Source organism: Fundulus heteroclitus, unplaced genomic scaffold (genome assembly GCF_011125445.2).
Source record: "Fundulus heteroclitus isolate FHET01 unplaced genomic scaffold, MU-UCD_Fhet_4.1 scaffold_49, whole genome shotgun sequence".
Classification (NCBI taxonomy): domain Eukaryota; kingdom Metazoa; phylum Chordata; class Actinopteri; order Cyprinodontiformes; family Fundulidae; genus Fundulus; species Fundulus heteroclitus.
In genome coordinates, this window is record NW_023396912.1 from 819,183 (window position 1) to 844,965 (window position 25,783).

Sequence of the window (25,783 nt, forward strand, 5' to 3'; positions counted from 1 at the left end):
TGGTTGTCTTGTTCGTACAGCTGTTTGCAGAGGATTGATCCCCGTCAGCCACCGTACCCCTGGAAGAACAACACACAGTGAAAGAGGAGACGGTTGGTTCTGATTCTGGACAGTTTATTGCCATCATGGTGTCTGTGGGCAGAGCCTGAGATTGTTCCTGATACAACGACAAGCACCCAACGCAGACAGGGAACACCGAGGGGCTCTGGGCCGACAGAACAGGGTTTATATCAGGTTTGCATCCTTCAGTCCTGAAGGACACGCCCCCTCTGTGACGTCACGGGTTTCAGAGGATGTGAATGGTGCAGAGGTGTGGGCTGAGGGGCAGTCATTGAGGAGGATTCTAGAAAGTTCTGGATTCTGGTTCCCCCCATCAGTCCCAACGCTCCCGACCAACAGAACCAAAGAGAGGGAATAATAATCGGCCTTATAAAGAAATAAAAACAAAGTTACGATAAAAACGACTCTAAATGAATCCAGAAACTCACACACCTCCATCACGTCCACACATACAGAGGGAGATACACGGCAGCGACGGAGCAGCAACCCAAAGATCCAAGTATTAATGACACTTATAGCTTCATTAATGATAATCATAACCACCAGAGATGACGACAGCGTTACCCAATGGCGGAGGGTGTGGGCGGGGCTAAAATACAGAGAACAAAAACAAGGCAAATGACTACACAAAGTATAACAGCCAATCAGAGGCTCAAACTGGAAATACAACAGAAACTGTTAGAAAAAAAAACACAAAGAAAAGAGGAAAAACCACGTTTCCCATCAGGCCCGGCGGTACAAGCGGGTTTCAGGATTGTCCTGTGATTGGTTGATTCCACGGCAGAAACTAGATGCTCTTTGGACCTACCAGAAGACTTTGTTTTCTGTTTGTCATCGTCGGCGCGTTCCTATTGGCCAGACCACTTCCTCAAAACACATAAAGTCACCCAACAGCTCGGTGCTCCTGGCGTCCTCTCCCAGCATGCTTTGCTCTGAGTGGACCTGATCCTAACAGCAGGATTTAAACTCAGTAACACACATTTATCACGTCTCCACCTCCATCTACATCTTACTACATCTCCCAGAATTCCCTCCAACAAACCCTACATCCACTGGATTCCTACATTCCTCTGCGTCTCCCATCAGGTGAGACGGTCTACTCTCACTGTCCCATGATTGCCTGTGACACTGAACGCACCTTCAACACATTTCAGGTTTTTTTTTTTAGAATTCATCTCCGTTAAAAAACAAAAAAAACAAAAACAAGAACAGATAAACTTCAGATATACACACAGCTCTTTAACACCCGACATGCTCATCTCTCAGATAAAAGCATTTAGCAGAAAACAAACACATCCTACACGCCTGCAGACCCTCTGGGGCCCTGCAGGAGGCGCCACGGAGCGCATTCTTTGGTTTGGAGCTGTCGGCTCTGCAGAGTTCAGACCAAACGGGAAATATCAGCTGAACGGTTCAAACTGAGCTCCGCTAACGAGAAGCTACGACGGCGCGTGAAGTTATTTACAATTATTGCAAAATGTTGCAGCTGTTCTGCGGAGCACTGATCAGGTTATGAGCTTTTGCACATCAGGACCAACCTGAATATGAATAAAAACCTCTTTCTGGATTGCGTGGCATAAGATCCTATTAGTGAGTAAGAAGCAGTTTCTGGTTTTTCTGCCTGTTCAGAAACTTTACGTATGAACCATCGTCACCTGCAGACTTTAAGGCACCAGCCGGCAAACAGCCAATCAGGACGAACCGAACTAAACGAGCGATCCAGAAACATTGATGCTGCTGGAGAGACGACCAACGGCTGAGAATAAGATAAAAACCTAAAGTGTGCGATCTTTAAAACCCAAACGCACGCAGCAGGACAGACGACTCTGGATGTGCGTGACCTTACGTCCCACTTGGTTCTGTAAAAGTGCTGAAACACACACACACACCGACACACACACTCACACAGACAGGCGGTCTGTTCTCTACAGCATGAGGATCCTCTAGCAGGTCACATGACGCAGCCGGTCACATGACGCAGCCGGTAACATGACGCAGCCGGTCACATGACGTTCTCCTTGTTGTTCTTCAGGTCCGGGGCGCTGAACTGCCGTCTCATGCGGGGCGGGGTGGTGAAGCCCCACCCGGCCGGTGGGGGGCCCACCATGAGCATGTCGGGGGGCAGGGGCGGGGGTCCGGAGCGAGGCAGGCTGTGGTAGCTGGGGTGAGGCTGGAATGGTGCATTGTGGGTGTTGTAGTATGGGTGGGGGTGGAACTGATGGTGCTGGCGCTGATTAAAGTAGAAGCTTCCTTCCCGGTCTCTGCTCCCGCTGCCCCTGCCCCCCCTCTCGCCACCCCCGCCGGGGGACACCCCCCGCCTCTGCCGCGGCCGCCCCTGGTGGCCGTTGTTCCCGCCGCCGTGCTGCTGGTCGTTGTGGTGGGCGGAGCTGTCCAGGGAGTTGCGGCGCTGGCGCCGCTGGTAGTTCTGGTTGTTACCCGGCTGGTTGTGGGGGAAGCCACCCTGGTTGCCCTGGTTACGCTGCTGCCATGCCCGATGGGGGCTGGGGGTGCGCATGCGCGGTGGGGGCGTAACGGGGAAGGGGAGGGGGAGCAGGGGGGGAGGCGGACCCTGATGGGGGGGCGGAGGTGTGAGGGAACCTCCTCCGTTCTCCTGCTCCCCGCCATCTTCTCCGCCTCCCCCCTCGCCTCCCAGACCCAGCGCCTGCAGGGCCTCGCTGGCGGGTCCCCATGACAACCGGTGGGCGGGGTTACTCTTGAAGGGGAACTTGAGTTTGCACTCCTGGGGAGGGATGAAGCGGCCGGTGCCGGGAAGATGAACGGGGACGGTGGGGGTGTTCGGACCTGCAGGAGAAGGACGTGGCATTAGGACCTCATGCTGGAATGATCATGTAGGTAGAGTACGAATCCCCCCCCCCCCCAACTCAAACCTAGAGTACGACCCCCCCATTTTAGACTTAGACAACTTTATTACACAGAGTCTACAGGTACGACATTGTAATGAGATTACAATTGAAATAAAGTAACATTAGAATATAAAGTGCATAGTGATAATAATTTAACAATGCAGGAGAAAAACAGGTTTTTTCAAAAAGTGTGCAGAAGAATGTTCAACCATGTTTGTAGTGCAAAGGTAATGGTGCAAAAAAAGGCATTGATATGAAAAGTTGAGGTGCGGTTTTCTCATGTCATTTACAACCTGACATTTTTCACATCTTCTCACATAAAAACCATAATGTCCAATGTATCTGTCGTGAGTCTGTGTGGCACAAAGTTCTGCATAATTGTGAATTTAAAGGCAAATAACATTAACTAACTGGACTCCGGTCATACCGGATGAGGTCTGAAGGCTACAGTCTGCATGGTTTATATTTGGGGTGTCAGATTAAATCAGATTAAAGGGGTTTAATCCACGGGTCTTAATCTGGATGGTTTTCCGTGTTTCTCTGACACATAAAACCCAGATAAACTCTACAGTAGGCTCTGGCTGCAGCGGGTCAGAGGGGTGTGAATACTTTTCTGAAGAGTGTCCCCCCCACCAACCTGGGTTCTGGTTCTGTCCCCCCCCACCAACCTGGGTTCTGGTTCTGCCCCCCCCCCCCCCACCAACCTGGGTTCTGGTTCTGCCCCCTCAGCTTCTTGGTGATGTTCTGCTTCTGCAGGTTCTGGATGCGCTGCTGTTCCTGCTTCAGCCACCGGAGGCGCCCTCTCCTGAACGCCGGGTCCTCCTCCATGAGCCGCTGCACCCTCACCTCCGGGGGGTCGCTGGTGTCGTCCGGGCCGCCTCCTCCCTCCCTCTGCGGCGACTCGCCTCCCTCCCCGTTCATGTCGTCGTCCTGGAAACGAGGCGGGCCAATCAGGGCGCGGCCGGAACGGCGAAGGATCAGCCGACAGATCTGAGAGGGTGCGCACGAACCTGAACAGGTATGATGCTCTCCATCTTGATCATGCGGTCCCTCAGAGCTCTGATCTCCTCGTCCTTCATGTTGTTCTGCAGCTTCACCTCCTGCAGGAGTCCCAGAGAGCGCTCCGTCAGCGCCTCCGCTGCCGCCTCCTGCTGCGGAGGCGCTGACGGCAGAGACCTACCTCCAGGATGTCCGTCAGCTTGTCGATGTGAGCCTTCAGGTCGTACACCTTCCCCTTCTTCCCTCCCTCGCTGGTTTCCCCTCCTCCTTCTCCTCCCTCCTCGGACGGGGGGCTCCTCTCCTGCCCAATGCCCACGGTGTCGCAGACGTCCTGGGCCACGGCCATCCAGCTCTCCTTCTCGTTGGGGTCCTTCTTGGCGTACATGCGGCACAGCTCCTTCATCTTGACGATGGACAGCGCCTCGATCTCCTGCCGGGAGTGGCGGAAGTCTCCCAGAGCCACCTGAGGGGGGCGCCACACGCAGACTGAGAAACCAGCACCAGCTACTTATATCACAGGGCTGGACGATAATTCAATAACAATTTATATCATGCAGGTTAATATTACAGTCATTACATCCTCCCAACCAATCACAAACGCAGCAATGGCGCCACCAGGGGGTGACCAGGGGTGTCCACGGCCCACTGGCCCGTGTAAGTAGTAGCATCAGTTTAGCATTTCATGCACATCCAGCAAGGCAGCCGCTCTTCTAGACCTTCTATCGTGCTTTTAGACTTAGGCTTAGGCTTAGACAACGTTATTTGTCGTCCTGTATGCACAGAATGTGCACAAAACGAAATTTAATTTGCATACAGCTTGAAAAATCACGGTAAATTGCAGTTAATTACAGTGTCCACAGTCCCTGTTATTTCTATCTGCCAGTATCTACTCTCCCCTAGTAATGGTTTTGTTTGTCAATAAATAAATAAATTAATAAATAAATGCAAACCTTATTCCTCATATAATTATACAATTTAAAGGAATTGTTGTTCAACTCAAAATGTTAACTTTACCGTTATTGGTCTATGCACATTAGATCATTAGTAGGCGAAGATATTAGTAGGCGTTTACTTAAGTCTTTCTGATAGTTTTGTACAGGCAGCTTTACTACAACAGCAGAATAAAATCCTGAAATTACAGCTTTTAGTTTAAGTGGCCCCATCTGCCCCCCCCCATGAAACATTTCTGGAGGTGCCACTGAAACGAAGACCCAGGAACCAAGCTCCGCCCCCTTCAGAGAGTTCAGAGAGCACGTGTTAATTTTTAAAAACTTGTAGTATTGGTAAAAAAATAAAGGTTTGAGTTCAGTGTTTGTGTCTTTATCAAAAAATCAGATGCTAAACAGCATAAAGTGACCAGGGCTGCACTTAAAATCTATGTTTAGACTTTGTTGATAATTATCGATCAGTATGATTTCTATTTTATGGACGTGTTTTATTCCTGTATCGTCCAGCCCTGCTCCATAACGACACGCGTTGGTGGGAGTGAAGGAAGAGAACGCGTCTGAGACCTCGTAGCAGATCTCCTTGACGGCCTGCATCCTCAGATCCTCCATGGTGACCCGTTTGGGGTCCTTGCTGATCCTCCTCCTCTGGGGGATCTGGTAGACCCGCAGGGGTTCCCTCCTCTTCCCGCTGCTGGGGAGGCCGCAGCGCTTCACGATGGTCTGCACCTGGACACAAACAGGGAGGACCGGTGGGCGTCTGTCCTGCCGCCTGAGGAGGAGGAGCAGAGAGCCCCCTCCACCGCCTCCACTAAGCGTCCCCCCGGCCGGTACCGGACGGCGCGCTCCTACCTTGTTGGCAGGAAGTTTCTCCCTCAGGGAGGAGATCAGCCTCCAGCTCTCCTCACAGGAGCGTTTGTCAGAGTCGTCTCCGCTGTCGCTGTCTGCGTACTGAGCACAGAACCAGAGAAGCACTGCGTTAAGCCGGCGGAGCGGACCAGCCGCCGTTAGCTAGCAGAGACGGCGCAGTGAACCCACCAGTCGGTGCTGCTCCAGCAGCAGGTCGGCCTCCTCCTTCTCCTTACGGTACTGAATCTCCACGTCCTGCAGCCTGCGGCACACGGTCGGGTCAGAGAGTAGAGAACATTTCCTGTCTGGTTTCAGTGACAATCAGCTGCTGGGAGCCCCTCAGGGTCCCCAGTACCTCTTCTCCATCTCCAGCTTGATGTCAATGCCTTGCTTCTCCAGCAGCTCCTTCTGGGCGTAGTTCCAGTCCTCCGGCTCCCCCTGCTGCTCGGCCGTGGCGCTGCGCTCCCTCTCCAGCCTCGCCTGCTCCGGGTGGTTGAACCTGAACACGTGGTTCTTCCCCATCACGATGCGGTTGCCTGGCAACGCACAGAGGCCCAGGAAGTGAGCGGACGGCGGCGGGGGAAACGCAGCGGTGGAAATATTTATAGTTGAAGGTGTGGGGCGGTGCAGAAATGTCACCTTGTTTCAGAATGACGGCCTCGGTGATCTGCTTGCCGTTCACGTACGTCTCAGCCCCCACCAGCGGCTCCAGAGTGACCTCCACTGCAGGGAGGAGGAGAAGAAGAAGAGGTTTCACAGCCGGTTCGCCTGAGTATGACGGGTCAGGGTTTATCGCTTCATCCGAACACCAAGCTGCAGATCTGCAGCTTAGCCAGAGGAAAATGTTCCTCGACTCTGGGAAAGCTTTCATCCCAACAGTCTGAAGGTCGCTGATGCTGAAGCTTTCCCGTTTTAGCTGAAGATCTACAACGATTAGGTCTGCAACAGCTGTCTGCAAACATCCAGGTAAAAATGTTTTAACGTTGCTGCATTTATAAAAGAGCTGCAGCTACAGAGACGCTGGAACGTCTGATGAGGGAAACCTTCTCCCCATCTTCTAGTCTGATTCTCAACCACTGGGGACAAACATCTGGGTGCTTAAGGATGCGGCGGAGAGAGGAAGCAGGGGTACAGAGAGACAGCAGCAGGCGGGGGGGGGGGGTGCAGGGGTCACATGCTCATTATCAGCCGTGTTAGACGATACCTGACAGACTTCCTGGCAGCTTTGACAGAAAGAGAAGAAGAGAGAGTCAGTGGGTGAGCACAGACACACGGCAGCTTTCACACGGGTTCTGACTGGTTCTGATGGGTTTTGGCTGGTTCTGACTGGTTCTGATTGGTACTGACTGGTTCTAACTGGTTCTGACCGGTTCTAACTGGTTCTGACTATTTCTGATTGGTTTGTTCTGGCTGGTTCTGATGGGTTCTAACTGTTTCTGACCGGTTCTGATGGGTTCTGGCTGGTTCTGATGGGTTCTGACTGTTTCTGATGGGTTTTGGCTGGTTCTAACTATTTATGACTATTTCTGACTAGTTCTAGCTGGTTCTGATTGGTTTAGACCGGTTCTGACTTGTTCTGACCATTTCTGACTAATTCTGGTTGGTTCTGACTGTTTCTGATTGGTTTAGACCGGTTCTGATGGGTTCTGGCTGGTTCTGACTATTCTAACTATTTCTGACTGGTTCTGACTATTTCTGACTAGTTCTAGCTGGTTCTGATTGGTTCTGACTGTTTCCGATTGGTTTAGACCGGTTCTGACTGGTTCTGACCATTTCTGACTAATTCCGGTTGGTTCTGACTGTTTCTGATTGGTTTACACCGGTTCAAACTGGTTCTGACTGTTTCTGATTGGTTTAGACCGGTTCTAACTGAGGCTACTGTCCCAGGTCCCCCCACCCTAACAACTATTTCCAGGTTTTAAACCTGACGGCACCTTTTACACCAAACTGAGGCGGCCGCAGACAGAAAAGGGTCAGAGGGGCCCAGATGGGGCCCCTGATGATGTCCCTGAAGCAGCGCCGTCAGGGCAGAGATTGATCAGGCTGATGTCAGACAGGGAGGAGAGCTTACAGGGAGTGAAGGAAGCTCAGAGGACAGAAGCTAGAAACGACTGAAACAGATAAAGATCAATAACCGGAACTGGATTAGATGCTCTGGATCATTTAATCAACGTCTCTGGGTGTAGGACAACGTGAAGAAGCCCAGGCAGCCCTGAGGCTCTGCACTGAGTTCATGTGAGGTAATGTAGGGGAATGTTTTGGCCAGCAGAGGGCGCTCTGACACAGACCAGGAGCCACCGGTCCACACAGAGAACGTGTCCAGACCCGGTGTGAGACAAAGACAAAGACTCACCTTCTCCCTGCTCGTTGGTCTCGCTGACAAAGACACAGTGGATCTCTTTAATGAATTGACCTGAGAGCTTGATGTCCACGTCCTGCTGTCCCACCCTGAGACACAGAACAGAGACAGGCGGTTAAACACGTCCTGCTGGTTCCGTATGGACCCTCCTGGTCCGTCTCTGACCTGGTGACGCCTTCCTTGATGTAGTAGAGGAGACACTCGGACATCAGAGGGTCTTCATTCAGGTTGACCAGGTGAGGCGTCTGAAACACAGCCAGGGAGGGTTAGCATGACTCCATGTCCCCCTGGTTCTGCTCAATGGGACCTAAAGTCTCCCTCTGACAGGATCAACGTCCTTTAACTGCCCAGACCAGTCCAGAGGTTAATTAATATCAATATTTACATATATTACATGGGTTTCTACACATTTATCCACTACTTTGTTACTTTGTTTGCAGAGAACAGGACTTTATTCAGGACTAAAGACCATAATATCATCATCACTGCATCAGACTGAAGGTGGATAATAACTACAAAGTTTGTTTACTTGTTTATTCTATTCTTATGGTTTTTACTCTTTTTTATTGTATTTAATCACTGAAGCAGCTTTGTTTAGCGTACGATGTCCAGGACAAATTTCCCCGTGGAGACAATAAAGTATACATCCATCCATCCGGTTACATTTACTTGAGTAAAGTTTTGAGCAAAATGTACTTTTAGGAGTACTTTTACTGCACTGTACTTCTTACTTTTACTTGAGTCATATTACTAACTAAGAATTGCTACTCTTACTTCAGTAAGAGTCTATCTTTATCTACTCTTAGTAACTTTATGAATAAAGAAAAAACTTGTTTTCATAAAATTCACCAGAGAGACAAAAACTTGGACTTTATGTTAAAGTGAGACTTCTTATTTGTACACAATCTTTGTTATTTTAATGTTATTTTCTATCTGCTGAGACTATTGAGCCATTTGGAGGTCAGAACGTTCAGTAAACAGTAGATATTGTTATTGGAAGTACTTTGCTCTGTTCTAACATACTGAACATTAACTGTAAGTATTACTTTCAAGTTTAAAGTTGAAAAAAATAGTTTAGAAAAGTTTCCTCTTCCTGAATGAGTTATTTTGAAAATGTTATTCTTTTTGTATCTTTTCATTATCCTCTTTAAATTACCAGAATTTGCACATGACTTTATATTTTTTCCTGTCCAACAACATAGTTTGTAAATGTTAAATCATCATAAGCTGTTATGATTAGTTCTTCGGTACTCTAATTTTTTGTACTAAAAGAGTACTTTTTCACTCTTCCTTGAGTTAAACATGTTGAAGTAGTGCAACTCTTGCTATGATGCTAATATGACCTGCTCAGATTTGCTCAGATGTTTGCAAATAAAAATCCAGTTTCTAGCTCGTTGTAATGCGCTGCACCGTCCCTGTGAGGAGAATGATTGCAGGGACAGACTCACCCCTTTAGGAGAGAAAACCCCCAGAGTTCCTCCGTCCTCCTTTATGGACACGCCCATCTCTGCCAGCAGCGACTCTCTGACACACACATGGTTCTCCATTTACTCTCCATGAAGATAGAAAATAAACCAGAGAACCGTGACGCAGCCAGAGGAGGAGATGTTACCTCTCCAGGCGGATGGACTCCGTCCTCCTCAGTTTCTCCTCCCAGGTCTCGTTCAGCTCAGCGATGATTTTCTCAGTTTCCTGAAACGGACGTCAGGATTCGTCACGTCTGCAGAAGTTCACACCCCGATAAATCTTTTAATAACCATAACTTTTAATACCATCAGTCTCTCAGCCGCCTCCTCTTTGCTGATGGTTTCCGGAGCGGCTGCCTCCTCGGCCTCCTCTCCGTTCTGGGTCATGTGGTCGGGGTCAGCAGGTGCGTCTCCTGCAGGGGCGGCTTCAGCTTCTGCAGAGGGAAAATCTACAGAAATAATATTAAATATTAATATTAATTCACTTTTTAAAGAGGCCTTTGCCATGAAAGTAATCAAACGTGAGGTTTGACGGATGCTCACTGATGGGTAGTTACCTGCGGGGGCGGAGTCTTCTTTAGGCGCGACGCCATTGGCTGTGGGGGTCAGCGGCAGAGGGGCGGGGGCCACACCTGCGACCCCCCGGAGGATGTTGTTGTTGACTTGAAGAGAGCAACAGAGAGAGCAAGGGTCAGGTTTCACCTCTAACAGGCGGGAATGTCAGCAATGCTGCTCATGTAGAGAGCAACACACACACACACACACACACACACACACACACACACACACACACACACACACACACACACACACACAGCTGCTGTTGTCTGAAAATATCCGCCGCTCTCACTGCCTGCCAGGACAAACACCATCAGGAGCAGCGCATCTAAAATATTCCACACATCTACGTCGCAGCAGATCTCAGGCTTAATGACTAACCCTGGACTTTTAAAGGGACAGTGCGTTGATTCCACCGAGCTATATAATACACTGGAGTGCTAATAGCCGCTGTTAGAACGAGTCACTGTGAAGCCACCAGCCGCCATATTGGTACTCCCTATTTCCCCCCAGTAACTAGGGAATATGTGCGCTACAGCATCGAATAACGAGGATTTTCTCATGTTCAGGGGGGGCTTAAAACTTTTAAAATGTCAAATGCCATATACTTTTATGTTATGTTCTAAAACTATCAAGTACTGAGAAAGTCATGCGCTGAAATATTTAGCATTTTATTCATCTAAATATATATATATATATATATATATATATATATATATATATATATATATATATATATACACACACATATACACATACTTATATATACATATATACATATTTAATATGAATAACATGTAAAATATTTCAGCACCTAATTTCCTAGTAGTTGATAGTGTTAGTACATTCACTGACTGTAGAATTACCTGTGAAACGTTTTCACTCAGCCAGAAAACTGCTTGTTGTTGCAACCAAATCCTGTGGGATTCTGTGAGAGTAGGGAGTAGCAAGATGGCGGCCAGTGACTTCAGTTTTTCGGCAAAATTAGCACTCCAGTGTATTATATAGCTCAGTGGTTGATTCTGGTTTAACAATAGTAAGGATGTACTGTTGCACCAGCAAAGAGGTAAAACCCAGGCTGCTACATCTGACCTCCTTTATTGACTCCTGTGGATAATTTCTAACAATAAAATCCTTTTTTTGGAGACGTTCACCCCAGAAACTTGCTGTTTCCTTTCAAAGCTCTAGCTGGTGATCCTGTTCAGAAACACTTTTTGTTATACTGGGCAAAATGGTCTTTCCATCCTGAAAGTAGTCAATGCATTATGTAGTCAGAAAAAGGAGGTTAAAAAAAATTCATCCTCTATGGAGCTGCAGGCCTGTAAAAACTGGTCTAACAGATCTGTAGCCGTTCGGTCCGAAGAGCAGGGATTGGTTCTGGTTCTGGTTCTGCTCTCACCTCCTCTGTCCCTCAGGTTCTGGGTTTATCACCTCATCTACTGGTTGTCCCACATGCCATCATTCTGATGCGCTTACGTAACGCCAGTGTGCGTCCACATTCCTCCTTAGTTAGCAGCTAGCTTAGCGGTTAGCTTAGCGGCTAGCTTCAGTGTTAGCCGTTCGTTGTAGCTCCGCTACTCTTACTGTAAATTTAGAACATGGCTGAGAGTCACAAGAAGCGACCCGTGTTCATGTTTATGAGAAGAAGTAGAAGGCCTCAGTAGAAAGAAATAAAACCAGAATGGATTTGGGAGATTTTTTTCACACGATCCCCCAGAGGAGCGGAAGAGCAGGTGAGACGGTTTAGCACATGCTCTGTTATTCCAAAATGGACTTGAGGAAACTTCTGGAAAAATCGGCAGCCCTAGCTTTAAAGGCATAACGAAGTGATAAAAAGGAAGCAACATCATGTAAGCCCTTCTCCTGTCGGCTCTTTAACTAAACTTTACTCTGCAGTCCAGACATTTACAAGTGTTACAAACAAGCCGAGCCATGCTAACTTACAGTTGTTTAAATAGAAAACCCTCTCTAATCTGAGCCAGTATCTTAACCGTTGTTCCAGGTGTCATGATTTACACTACAGCTGTGACGTTGATGCTGCAGCGGCCCAAAAATACCAGCCTGGACCATAAATGTTTTTTTTTTTTATAGAGTCCCACATTTGATGAAAAATAAAGAAACAGGACAGCAACAGCTTGGACCTCTGTGAGTCTGTCTAAAAAAGAAAAGCTTTCGGTTCACCAATACGTCTATGTACATCTCATCTGATGCATCTCATCATCAAAACTGGGTAGTTTTCAATGAAAGACGCTTTTCCAGATCTATCCAGACCTGAAAATGTTCAAATAAAATCCGATCCTTTCCCTACAGACTAAAGAAATCCTGCATTGCACCATAAAACAGGTGAAAAACTGTTTAGAGACGAACTATCGGTGCCTGAAAGGAGCTGATTTGCAAAGTATTTGCATTGAAAGCTTCAGGCACGCAGGTCACTGCACCTGGTTTGCCTTCCAGCGATTTAATTTGCATTTAAATCTGCAGCCTACATTGTCTGTGCTTATAAAGACACAACAGAGGTGTGTTTAAAACAATAAGCTTAAAAATTGTTTGTGTAAAATTAAACTGTTTAGTTCTCCTCATAATTTACAGTAATAATACCTGAATTTGTCAGAACAGAGCAAATTTAAGCTTAATCACCATCAGGGCTAAAGTGTTGTCATGAATCCTGTTTCTAATCATTGCAGACAGAGTTTTGCTTTAATTTCTAAGCTGAGGAGCTGAAGTCACGGTGCCACCAGCAGTAAGAGCAGCATAATGAGCCCATGAAGAAGCTCTCACTGCGTGAATGAAGGTGTTAGTGTGATCAGAGGGTTTTATGTACCAGTGTTGTCGAGAAGCTCCTGCAGACCCTGAGAGAACAGCAGGTTCCTCAGCCGATCCACCTCGGCCTTCAGCTCTCGGATCAGTTTGGCGTTCGGATCCTCGTTGATCACGGCGTTGCAGCGGATCTGTTTGGCCCGGTCGGCGTACCTGGAACCACATGGGACTTATCTGAGCTGCTGCTGTCTACACATCAGATCGGGTTAAACTGTGGGGAGAGCCCAGACCTCAGAGTGCTCAGGGTCTCCTCATAGTTGATGTCAGCAGGACTTAAAGCAGCGATCATGGCCGTCCGAGAGTTTCCTCCTGAAATGCAGACGGTACAACGTTGACACAATAAAACCAGAGATGTTCTCCCACCAGCCTTCCTCAACCCTTTATTATCGTACATGAGTGAAATCTGTCTGTGAAGTGTCCTAAACAGGCTGTTTTCTTCCTTGTTGTTCATATTAATTAATCTGGTTTAGATTTGGACCATTAGAGGCTCAACAGCACCAAGTTAATAGAACCAGTTTGATTGTATGACCAGACACAGCGTTAATAAAACTGTTAAATTGAACACAGGATATCCTTATATGCGGATGATGCGGTCCTCTTCATTAACAAACCAATCTTCCTAATCTAGTTCATCAGACTGGATTATTTATTCGGGTTAATCCTCTCACCCAGATTCTCCTTCAGCAGCCAGGTGAGAACTGAGTCTCTGTAGGGAATAAAGTCACTTTTCCTCTTCTTGTTGCTTTGCTGCGGACGACAAACACAAAGCTGTCAGTTTGCTCGGTTAAAGCGATAATCTGATGGATTGTAATCGTTTTTAGTGAAAGTACCATCTCAGCTAACGCCGATATCACTTTTCCCAACGTGGTCAGAGATTTGTTGATGTTCGCTCCTTCCTGCATGGAGAACACAGCCAACGTGAACGGACCTGGATATAAATAAACACGACTCAGACACCGCGGCTAAGGCACATGTGTGACCTCTGACCTTGAGGCGGGTGCCCTTTGCCCCTGAAGAGTCTGCACGCTCGCTCCCAGCCAGGTCCACCAGACTGATCTTACTGACCTGCAGAGACAGGAGGAGATGAAATCCTCTGTGCGGCGGGATTCAGGGAGGACTTTGACGGCGGGACAAACCTTCTCTGTGTCCAGGCTGGTCATCTGGTCTCTCCGTTTCTGGGTGAAGACGATGGTGAAGACGGCGTGCGATCTGGATGAGGTCTCATTCATGTTTGTGGCAGCAACCGTCCTACGATCAGTACACGATTACAAATAATCAGCAACAGGTATTTTCATTAATATCAGCCATCCGGGAAAGGAAATAAAAGCAATAAAAGCGGTTGTCGTGCCTGGACATTATCACTGCCCGTTATGAAGACCAGACGTTTAATTATTCTCTCATCAATTAATCGTTTCCATTCCTGCACTCCAGCATATCCCAATAATGGCAGAAGCTGAAGTAAACCTTAATATTTCCAAAGGATATAAGAAGGAAAGTAGAAGCCTAACTCTGCTGATGAAACACCATCATTAACTGGTCTTGGACAGAGGAAGATTATTTCCATGTGGACGTCCCTGCAGATTGAGACCAACGTCAGAGCGGGGGAGCTGGGAGAAATGACCGTTGCCCCCCGCAGGTTCTACAGGCCTCAGTCAGCAGGTTGAAGATCAGGACAATTGATCGGAGAAATGATCGGTGTACAGGATAATTAGACAAAGTAAGGCTTCTCTAAGAAGAATAGAGCAGCATAGCTCAGGTCTTCAAAACCCTCCAGACTTCTGGAACAAGGTTTGGCCGTAATGTTTAGAGGCACAAACAGGTGGAGGGGTAATTATCCAGGTTGCTGAGGTGTTTGAGGCTGAAAATCAGGAACAGATTGCTCTCGGCTGCAACTGACCGGGCTTTGTTGCCTTCGTCCATCAGCTCCCGGATGTCTGTGAATCCGGTCACAGCCAGTTTGGACAGATCCTCCACGTAGGGCCCCAGGATGGGATGCTCCCGCACCCGGAGAGAGCCCTGCGACGTTGGGTTTAAAAGATCCCGGACCCGCTCACAGTAGATCTCCATGTAGGACACCTGCGGGTGGAGGACAAGGTTGGACCAGTCAGTGTCCGCCCAGGGAGCCTGGGATCGGGTCGGAGACGAGGGTGTGTTTACCTCCGCTGAGTAGGTCAGGTCTGGGTCCGTGTTCTCGGCCGTCCTCTGGAACAGGTCCTCACACAGCTGAGGGCAGAGACAGGTTCAGGGTCAGCTACAGTGGACTGATGGACGTGGATCATAAAAGGAAGGAACCACGATGAGGGCGTTAACCTGTGGGATGATCCCTTCCTGTCCAGGCTCCTGCTTTCCCATCATGGTGTAGCTTTTTCCTGCTCCAGTCTGACCGTAAGCAAAGATGCACACGTTGTATCCTGGAACACACCGACCATAACCACAGCATTCATCACCACGCCTGATCAGCATTTATCACCACGCCTGATCAGCATTCATCACCACGCCTGATCAGCATTCATCACCGCGCCTGATCTGGATTCATCACCACACCTGATCTGGATTCATCACCACACCTGATCAGCATTCATCACCACGCCTGATCAGCATTCATCACCACGCCTGATCTGCATTCATCACCGCGCCTGATCTGCATTCATCACCACGCCTGATCTGGATTCATCACCACGCCTGATCTGGATTCATCACCACGCCTGATCTGCATTCATCACCGCGCCTGATCAGCATTCATCACCACGCCTGATCTGCATTCATCACCACGCCTGATCAGCATTCATCACCACGCCTGATCTGCATTCATCACCACGCCTGATCAGCATTCATCACCACACCTGATCAGCATTCATCACCACGCCTGATCTGGATTCATCACCACGCCTGATCTGCATTCATCACCACGCCTGATCTGCATTCATCATCACGCCTGATCAGCATTCATCACCACGCCTGATCTGCATTCATCACCACGCCTGATCTGGATTCATCACCACGCCTGATCTGCATTCATCACCACGCCTGATCTGGATTCATCACCACGCCTGATCCGCATTCATCACCACGCCTGATCTGGATTCATCACCACGCCTGATCTGCATTCATCACCACGCCTGATCTGCATTCATCACCACGCCTGATCTGGATTCATCACCACGCCTGATCTGCATTCATTACCACGCCTGATCTGGATTCATCACCACGCCTGATCTGCATTCATTACCACGCCTGATCTGGATTCATCACCACGCCTGATCTGCATTCATCACCACACCTGATCTGCATTCATCACCACACCTGATCTGGATTCATCACCATGCCTGATCTGCATTCATCACCACGCCTGATCTGCATTCATCACCACACCTGATCTGGCTCTAGACACCTTGCTGGATGAGGACTGGCAGGGGTGTCCAGCTCCAGTCCCTCCAGACCTGCTGTCCTTGCTCCAACACAGCAGATTCTTAGCAGGTCTCCTAGCTCTGCAGCGTGTGTTGGATCAGGGCAGCATGCAGGACACCAGGCCCGGAGGACTGACTGGACACCACTGCTACAGGGTCTCACCTTCAAAGGCGTGCAGAAGCATCTCCTCTCCGATGTCTTTGTAGACCTGCCTCTGAGAGGCAAAGTTCTGGTCATCAGGCTGCAGAGAACCAAACACACCTCGTTATTATTACTCTGAGCGGGGAAGGACCTCTGAGCCACCGTGTGTGTTCTTACCGTTGTGTGTGACCAGTAGGAGTAGTCGAATGTGAAGTTCTTGGCTCCGTCTTTGTTGGGCTGTTTGGGGTTTGAGATGCCTGGAGACACAGACAACACAACGGATGGCGGTCATGGACTTTATACCCCTGGTGTTTTCAGCATGTGGACCTCCGTCTGGTCTCACAGAGGAAGAAGGATGAGTTTGTTAAAGCGTCACGGCGTACAGCTGCTAACCTGCAGGTGGAGCATGCCTGGACCAGCATTCCCAGAACAGATGAGCAGCTCCATGTGGCTGTGTGTGTGTTTGGAGCGCAGCGAAGTCTATTAATAACCCGCCAGATCCTCAGTTTATTAGCAGCAGGTCAGGAGGTCACATGACGACCTCATTCTGCTGCTGAGGTCCGTTTTAACCTCGGTGACACAAACCTGCTAGCGTTCCTCATCCGGATCAATGGGAATCGTTAGCCATGAGCTAACTCTTTACTCTCTGACACATTTCAGCTTCTCTACTGCTGACGTTCTGACACTAGTGACCCAGGATGGGATTTTTAGCTGTTTCAGCATATTTCCACTTGTTCCGTACCAGAAGTATACTAAAGGTGTGACGATCTGACAGATGACTGAAAGTATTCCTACCCCTTCAACTTTTCCACATGATACAAGAAAATGATACAAGATCTTTTCCAAACAGAATCTAAAGAGTGGCACGCTTTTGAATTCAGCCTTCCTGAGTTTTACCACCTGTCCTTACTCTAGTTTAGAGTAAAAGGGGCTGAACAGAAAAGGAACAGGTCACACTTTTCAGACATTTATCCGTAAGAATGTTCCTTCCGCTTCACACCAACAGACTATTTAACACCAAACGTATCCAGAAGCACAAAGACGTCTTTCATGAAAGCTCTGAACCTCAGAATAAGACCTTTTATACTACTACTACTACTACTACTAACACTACCATCACCACTACCACTACTACTACTACTACTACTACTACTGGCCAATTAAACGGCATTAAAACGGCCGCTGGGATGCTGAAGGCCGCCTGGTTCCCACCAGGGACTGGTTCAAACATTTTGATTCCTGATGGATAAAACAGGTATCCACCTTCTACTGCATCTCATCCACAGCTCTAAACAGGCCAGAGTGGGTCCAGGAAATAGTCAGATCCCACTCCCACCTCTAGATGTGTCTGCAGATCATCTCCTCCCTGTTCTGCTCACATGCAACAACTCTAGGGCAGGGATCTGCAACCCGTGACTAAATGATGGGGAACCAGCTAATATGTTAATATAGGTATAATAAACACAGGTTACAACAGTTCCTGTGGAATATCAACACAATTGTACTAAATGAACCAGTTCAATCTTTTAGATCCATATTTCTTGTCAATATTTCATGAATATCAACATTGCAGAAAAACATCCATCTTCATTTTGTGTTGTTTTAAAAAAAAAAATATGCCAAAACAACAAGAGTTATTTGAAAGGACAACAAATTTCCCATAGTAGATATTTATCAAAAATTATAAAATAGGTTTTTTGTAACATTTGCAGCTTTAAACAGGTTTGAATGAGGGTAAAATGTCTGTTGGCCTCTGAGTTAAAGCCAAGGTGTGACTGAGTTTAGGTCAGGGCTGCACTTCACACATGGATGGGGAAGCTGTGTGTGTGTGTCGTTGTGCGTTTTGTGTGTGTGTTGTTGTTGGTGTGTGTGTGTGTGTGTGTGTGTGTGGTGTGTGTGTGTGTGTGCGCGTCTTACAGGTGCTGTTTCCCTGCATCTGGATCACACACTTGGCGTTGCGTCCCAGTGTGTGTTGTCAGTGTGTTGTGTGTGTGTTGTTGTGTGTGTTGTTGTGTGTGTTGTTGTGTGTGTTGTTGTGTTGTGTAGGTTGTGTGTCTTACAGGTGCTGTTTCCCTGCATCTGGATCACACACTTGGCGTTGCGTCCCAGTGTGTGTTGTTGTTGTGTTGTGTGTTGTTGTGTTGTGTGTGTGTATTGTGTGTGTGTTGTTGTTGTTGTGTGTGTGTTGTGTGGTTGTGTGTTGTTGTGTGTGTGTGTGTGTTGTGTTGTTGTGTAGGTTGTGCGTCTTACAGGTGCTGTTTCCCTGCATCTGGATCACACACTTGGCGTTGCGTCCCAGTGTGTGTTGTGTGTATGTTGTGTGTGTGTTGTTGTTGTGTGTGTGTTGTGTTGTAGTGTGTGTGTGTGTATTGTGTGTGTGTGTGTGTGCGTCTTACAGGTGCTGTTTCCCTGCATCTGGATCACACACTTGGCGTTGCGTCCCTGTGTGTGTTGTGTAGTTGTGTAGTTGTGTTGTTGTTGTGTGTGTGTGCGTCTTACAGGTGCTGTTTCCCTGCATCTGGATCACACACTTGGCGTTGTGTCCCAGTGTGTGTTGTGTGTATGTTGTGTTGTGTGTGTTGTTGTGTGTGTGTTGTTGTGTGTTGTGTTGTTGTGTGTATGTGTGTGCGTGCGTCTTACAGGTGCTGTTTCCCTGCATCTGGATCACACACTTGGCGTTGCGTCCCAGTGTGTGTTGTGTTGTTGTGTTGTGTGTAGTTGTGTAGGTTGTGTGTGTGTGTTGTGTTGTTGTGTGTATGTGTGTGTGTGCGTCTTACAGGTGCTGTTTCCCTGCATCTGGATCACACATTTGGCGTTGCGTCCCAGTGTGTGTTGTGTAGTTGTGTAGTGTGTTTGTTGTGTGTATGTTGTGTAGTGTGTGTAGTTGTGTATTGTGTATTGTGTTGTTGTGTAGGTTGTGCGTCTTACAGGTGCTGTTTCCCTGCATCTGGATCACACACTTGGCGTTGCGTCCCAGTGTGTGTTGTGTTGTTGTTGTGTATTGTGTGTAGTTGTGTGTTGTGTGTGTGTTGTGTTGTTGTGTTGTTGTTGTGTTGTTGTGCGTCTTACAGGTGCCGTTTCCCTGCATCTGGATCACACACTTGGCGTTGCGTCCCAGTGTGTGTTGTGTTGTTGTGTGTGTTGTGTTGTTGTGTGTTGTTGTGTAGTTGTGTTGTTGTGTGTGTGTGTTCTTGTTGTGTTGTGTGTTGTTGTGTTGTGTAGGTTGTGCGTCTTACAGGTGCTGTTTCCCTGCATCTGGATCACACACTTGGCGTTGCGTCCCAGTGTGTGTTGTGTTGTTGTTGTGTTGTGTGTGTTGTTGTGTGTTGTTGTGTTGTGTGTGTGTGTTGTGTTGTTGTGTAGGTTGTGCGTCTTACAGGTGCTGTTTCCCTGCATCTGGATCACACACTTGGCGTTGCGTCCCAGTGTGTGTTGTCAGTGTGTTGTGTTGTGTGTGTTGTTGTGTAGTTGTGTAGTGTGTGTAGTTGTGTGTTGTGTGTGTGTGTGCGTCTTACAGGTGCTGTTTCCCTGCATCTGGATCACACACTTGGCGTTGTGTCCCAGTGTGTGTTGTGTTGTGTTGTTGTGTGTTGTGTAGTTGTGTATTGTGTGTGTGTTGTTGTGTTGTGTGTGTTGTGCGTCTTACAGGTGCTGTTTCCCTGCATCTGGATCACACACTTGGCGTTGCGTCCCAGTGTGTGTTGTCAGTGTGTTGTTGTGTGTGTGTGTGTGTTGTGTGTTGTTGTTGTTGTGTTGTTGTTGTTGTGTTGTTGTGTATTGTGTGTGTTGTGCGTCTTACAGGTGCTGTTTCCCTGCATCTGGATCACACACTTGGCGTTGCGTCCCAGTGTGTGTTGTTGTGTGGTTGTGTGTGTTGTGTTGTTGTGTATTGTGTGTGTTGTGCGTCTTACAGGTGCTGTTTCCCTGCATCTGGATCACACACTTGGCGTTGCGTCCCAGTGTGTGTTGTTGTGTGGTTGTGTGTGTTGTGTTGTTGTGTATTGTGTGTGTTGTGCGTCTTACAGGTGCTGTTTCCCTGCATCTGGATCACACACTTGGCGTTGCGTCCCAGCTCTCTGGAGTTGAACGGCCGGACTCGCACCGCCACCTTCACTGATGCTCCCGCCATCTTCTAGCTCCGCCCACTCCTCCTGAGGACAGCCAATCAGAGAGCACGGTCAGGCAGAACCCCTCCAATCAGGGGAAATGTGTGTCAGCAGGTAGTTTTTATGCCTAGCAGGAACATTTCAGAGGCTTTCTTTAGATTTTCCTTCTCTCCACTCGTTCTTTTCTTTTTTTCTTTCTTTCCCACTCTTTTTCTCTCTCCTCCTATTTTTCCAGTCTGAACTCTTCCACCCCCCCACCAACTTTTTCCTTCCCATTCTCTCTTTTTTTTGTTCCATTTACTCTTTTCTTCCTTCCTCTCTCATTTTCTCCGCCCTCTTCTCTGATTTCATGTTTTTTCACATTTATCCTCTTCCTCTGCCGTCTTTGTTCTTTCTCCCTCGTTCCACTTTTAACTTTTCCCCTACACCATTCTTCTCTTCTCTTCTCTTCTCATCTCTCTGAGCGGCGTCTGCTCCTCCTTTCCTCTGCTCCTGTTCCCTGAACTCCTCCTTCTCTTCCATGTTTCCATTTTTTCCTCTCCTGACATTCCTGCTATCCGTTACGTGGAAACTGCTCTGCTCTCTCCCTCTCTCTCCCTCTCTTTGTTTCTCTGCTGCATCTGTCCATCACGGGACGTTAAACACACACAGCTGGCGGTTCCCTGGGGAAAAATGAGCGTCTGGGGGGACTTATTGACCCTCTGATCGGTTCTGGTCGGTTCTGGTCGGTTCTGGACCGGGTCACAGGCAGCAGGTTCTGGTGGTCTGGGCTCTGGCAGTCAGGCCTGTAATAAAAACGTTTTCTCTCCTTCCTGCATTCCTCAGTTTAAGGCAAACAGCCAATCTGCTCTGAACGAGGTTTAAAATGTTGTTGTAGGACTGGACCATAATTCAAAAACTATATAATCAATCTATAAACAATGATAGAAAAAAAAAAGTTCTATAGAATAACAGTTTTCCTTCCTTTTTCATTCTAGCCATTTAGGTTACATCCTCTCAACCAATCACAACGCAGACCCAGGAACTAAGCTCCGCCCCCTTCAGAGAGTTTAGAGAGCGCGCGTTCTTTTTTAAAAAAAAATTTAAACTTGCAGTTTTGGTAAAAAGTTAGTTGGATAAAGGTTTGAGTTTGAATTCAGTGTTTATGTCTTTATCTAAAAATAGGTTGCTAAGCAACAGCATAAATGACCAGGGCTGCACATAAAACATGTTTAGAATTTGTTAATAATTATCAATATTGATCAACATGATTTCTATTTTATCGATATGCTTTTTTCTATATATTTCCCTACATTGTTAAATTTTTAACCCCCCCATCAGCACCAAACTCTGGTTAGAATTTGCTGATTACATCCAGATATCTGAGTTTACCACCATGGGTCAATGTGATGGATGAGCTCTCAGCCTGTGATTAAAGCTGCTCTGTGGTCGGTGTGGGGACAGGACAGGGGGGGTGGGTGTGGTTGTGTTTCAGCAGCAGCAGCAGCGACACGCCCAGGATGCAAACATCCTCGCCCTAAACAGCCGGAGACGTCAGGAGCTGCTGGACGGGCCAGACTGGGTCCCAGCGCCGTACGCTGATAACCAGCAGCAGCTCCACCAGAGAGCTGCAGAGGTCTGACCTCAGGGAGGGACTGAAGGCGTTTGTTGTTGCCGTCTCTAATCTGGCACATCTACATTCTTAGGGGAGAATCTAATCTCTTCTGCTTTTGATTTCATTTCCACGGTAGCAGAACCATGTGATTGTCAGGCAGGTGGGGGTTTCCCAGGAGGAGACCTGAGCAAACACACAGGCTCAGATGTCTCAGTCATCGGTGCCGGTTTAATCCAGTCCAATCACTCTGAGACGGTAAACAAGAGCAGATCTCAGAGAGAGATCCAGAAACTGATGCAGGTCAGAGTTAGATCCAGATCCTGCTGCAGGATCACAGAAACCAGGAGCCGGCTCTTTACAGGAGACACACACTGAGGTCAGGGTAAACGTTAACGCCCAGAGGAACGCTGGGGAGTACCAGGAGGTCCAGACTGGTTCTGATTCTGATCCTCGGTTCTGATTCTGATTCAGATCCTCGGTTCTGGTTCTGCTTCAGAACCTCGGTTCTGATTCTGATTCAGATCCTCGGTTCTGGTTCTGATTCTGATCCTCAGTTCTGATTCTGGTTCAGATCCTCGGTTCTGATTCTGCTTCAGATCCTCGGTTCTGATTCTGATTCAGATCCTCGGTTCTGATTCTGCTTCAGATCCTCGGTTCTGAGGGATCCTGTAGGCCTGAAGGCAGCTGGAGCGGACCCTTAAACACCAGCAGCAGCACCAGCAGCAGTTAAAGCTGTCAAAGATGGTCTAGAAGTGAAGACCTATCACTCTGCCACGTCTGTCCTTATTTCAGAGGAATCTGCTGGAACCAGGAAACTGTGATGTGCAATAGACTATAATTAAATAGTCTATTATTAGATATAATATGATTAAAACAATAATTGTGCCATTTTTCAGTTTCTATTAGTAGATCTCATAATATGCCGACAATTTCTGAGATTGTATGTAATATTTTGTTACACATTTTATTATAATTTCTGCTGTGTTCTCACACGCATTGGAAATTTGCTTTTAATTCCTCTAATTGATTCCTGTGTATTTGGTTTCCTGTTAATGGGAAGGTTCTTATACTTTTTCAACTACAAAATAATAATAATAATAATAATAATAATAAAAGCAAAAAGACCAAAACTTCTCAGCAAAAATATAAACGGTCATGTTAACTCATTCATTCAGATTAACCTTCAACGTTAAACTTGGATTTTCTGCTTCTCTTTCCCGCTCAATGTTTCAATCATCAAACCCGGTTTAATACAAAACACAGATTTGTAATTATGACTGCATTTATTTAGGGAAACAAACTATTAGAGCCACCTTGGCCCTATTAGCGAGTAAGTATTAGCACCCCATTGTTTAACTTTGATCAGACGCTCACAGCGCTGATTTCAACGATGAGTTCAGCTACGGTAGCCAGACAGAGACCCAATTACAGGCAGAACCACAGAACCAGGAAACAGAACTGGTGTTACATTACAACGTTAGAGAAAGAGAAATTTAAGAAAAAGTCAGTATTGAATAAAGGTTTATGAGTGGCCTAGTCAAAGCCCAGACCTAAATCATCTGGACAAGCAGAGGCTGTTCATGCGGTAAAACGCTCCAGTTCTGCAAAGCAGAGCGGGTCCAAACCCGCCCAGTCAAAGACGCATCAAGCAGTTATTGTGATTAAGGGGTGATTACTTTTCACTAAGGTTGGTTCGGATCGTTGTTTCCCCTTTAATAAATGATGTTAGTATTTAAAATAAAACTATTCCAGTGTTTAATCAGGTCTCTGGTATTAAAATGTTAAAGACGAGCAGAACTAAAGGCCAGGAGAAATCTGTGGGGGTGTGAATACTTTTCCCCAGCTCTGCATGTCCAGCCGGTGTCTCCCCGTCCCACCAGGACATTTCTGCTGACGCAGCAGTTCTGTGCCTCCACAGAGGCGCTCAGCAGAGCGTTTGCTCTGTCAACAGCAGGAACACACACAGACAAGATGGTGGCCGCAGATAGCGGCGCTCTAATCTCATTGTGAGCGTTTAGGTGAGCCGGCGGCCGCCATGCCACAGACGCAGGCCTGCAGCGCTGACTTCATCCCTCAGGCATCCCAACACACACACAGCTCAGAGCCTCTGCAGCTCCCAGCAGCTGAACCGGTCGGCCCGGTTCCACCGGCGGCCGGTTCTGTCTGAGCATCAGCTGTTCTACGCCGCTTCCAGGGAACCGTTCTGGTCACGCCGCTTGTTGTTGTGATTTAACGCCAAAGCTGCGTCAGCCAACCAGACCCAGAGACAGAGGCACTGTGATGCCAGGAATTAGACCAGACTCAAACCCAGAGACAGAGGCACTGTGATGCCAAGAATTATACCAGACCCACACACAGAGACAGAGGCACTGGGATGCCAGGAATTAGACCAGACCCACACACAAACCCAGAGACAGAGGCACTGGGATGCCAGGAATTACACCAGACCCAAACCCAGAGACAGAGGCAGTCTGCTGACTGGTACCGCCCAGCGAGCTGAGGGGCTGGTTCTGATCCAGCTCTGGTTACACAGCCTCAGATCGACCCGACTTCATGACCGGTCTGAACACACGGAGGTTCTGGTTCATAAAGACGGGTCCCCCACTGATGCCAGCTTGGTTCTGTGGGTCAGACGGGCCCTCACTTCATGGCTCAACCAACCAGAACCACTGACACCAGGCAGGACGGATCCTAAATATGCTAGTAATGCGAAATCCAGACGCTTTGGGTCAGACAACACTTCTAGGTTCTGTTCTGGACCAGTTCTGCTCAAATCACGGTCCTCTGCAGATCAGCAGGTTCTGAAATACCCAGTCAGGCCCGTTTGGTACCAACTACCATGCTAACACCACGCTAGCCACCTAAATCCTCGTTGTTCTTCGTCCTGCTGCTCAGGTTAAACGTCGGTAAGTCGTCTTCATCGCGCCTAGCAGCCTAGATGCAGAGTTGCTGCCATGTGATTGGCTGATGACAGCATTAACCAGCACCTCTGAGTCTGGCCTGATGCTCCTCAGATGGTCCAGAGCTAAGAGGTTTCCACCAAGATAAGAACTGAAGATGGGATTGTGGAGAAGTGTTTTAGTGGTCGAATTCACTGGAGCTTTCCTGGAACATCAGCAACATCAGCAACATCAATGGGACCCAGAAACTCATACCCAGAACTTTGACCTGAACTGCTGCAACACATCAAAATCAACAAGAGGGATCATATTTCTCCTGTTTTAGCTTCCCTTCATTGGCTTCCTGTTAAATCAAGAATAGAATTTAAAATTCTCCTTCTAACGTATAAAGCCCTTAATAATCAAGCTCCATCATATATCAGAGCTCTGATTACCCCGTATGTTCCTAACAGAGCACTTCGCTCTCAGACTGCAGGTCTGCTGGGTGGTTCCTAGAGTCTCTAAAAGTAGAATGGGAGGCAGATCCTTCAGCTATCAGGCTCCTCTCCTGTGGAACCAACTCCCAGTTTTGGTCCGTGAGGCAGACACCCCGTCTACTTTTAAGACTAATCTTAAAACTTTCCTTTTTGACAAAGCTTATAGTTATAGTGGCTCATGTTACCCTGAGCTACATCTATAGTTATGCTGCTATAGGCTTAGGCTGCTGGAGGACATCAGG

General features: G+C 47.7%; 2 protein-coding genes across 6 annotated transcripts in view; one reads left to right on the plus strand and one right to left on the minus strand.

The window, feature by feature from the left end:
* Positions 1-25,783, plus strand: part of LOC110368142 — a 192,741-nt gene that overhangs the window by 41,985 nt on the left and 124,973 nt on the right. The window lies entirely within an intron of this gene.
* Positions 98-25,783, minus strand: part of kif1c (kinesin family member 1C) — a 34,471-nt gene continuing 8,785 nt past the window's right edge. Inside the window, exons 2-30 of one of the 5 annotated variants that reach the window (XM_036132253.1) lie at positions 20,489-20,616; positions 16,643-16,722; positions 16,487-16,565; positions 15,227-15,327; positions 15,074-15,139; positions 14,814-14,992; positions 14,053-14,164; positions 13,904-13,981; positions 13,747-13,812; positions 13,585-13,663; positions 13,147-13,225; positions 12,921-13,069; positions 10,951-10,953; positions 10,099-10,203; positions 9,848-9,990; positions 9,688-9,767; positions 9,524-9,599; positions 8,241-8,320; positions 8,070-8,164; positions 6,356-6,439; positions 6,072-6,252; positions 5,906-5,978; positions 5,720-5,818; positions 5,435-5,596; positions 4,105-4,386; positions 3,935-4,024; positions 3,629-3,854; positions 2,067-2,862; positions 98-2,032 (exon numbers count right to left, since the gene is read on the minus strand). In XM_036132253.1, the coding sequence (XP_035988146.1) occupies positions 2,029-2,032; positions 2,067-2,862; positions 3,629-3,854; positions 3,935-4,024; positions 4,105-4,386; positions 5,435-5,596; positions 5,720-5,818; positions 5,906-5,978; positions 6,072-6,252; positions 6,356-6,439; positions 8,070-8,164; positions 8,241-8,320; positions 9,524-9,599; positions 9,688-9,767; positions 9,848-9,990; positions 10,099-10,203; positions 10,951-10,953; positions 12,921-13,069; positions 13,147-13,225; positions 13,585-13,663; positions 13,747-13,812; positions 13,904-13,981; positions 14,053-14,164; positions 14,814-14,992; positions 15,074-15,139; positions 15,227-15,327; positions 16,487-16,565; positions 16,643-16,722; positions 20,489-20,594 (3,753 nt within the window). In that variant the 5' untranslated portion in view covers positions 20,595-20,616 and the 3' untranslated portion in view covers positions 98-2,028. Of the gene's footprint in view, positions 2,866-3,628; positions 3,855-3,934; positions 4,025-4,104; positions 4,387-5,434; positions 5,597-5,719; positions 5,819-5,905; positions 5,979-6,071; positions 6,253-6,355; positions 6,440-8,069; positions 8,165-8,240; positions 8,321-9,523; positions 9,600-9,687; positions 9,768-9,847; positions 9,991-10,098; positions 10,204-10,950; positions 10,954-12,920; positions 13,070-13,146; positions 13,226-13,584; positions 13,664-13,746; positions 13,813-13,903; positions 13,982-14,052; positions 14,165-14,813; positions 14,993-15,073; positions 15,140-15,226; positions 15,328-16,486; positions 16,566-16,642; positions 16,723-18,382; positions 18,454-20,488; positions 20,617-25,783 lie in introns of those variants that run through there. The other 4 variants (XM_036132255.1, XM_036132254.1, XM_036132256.1 and 1 more) reach the window with 4 other exon arrangements.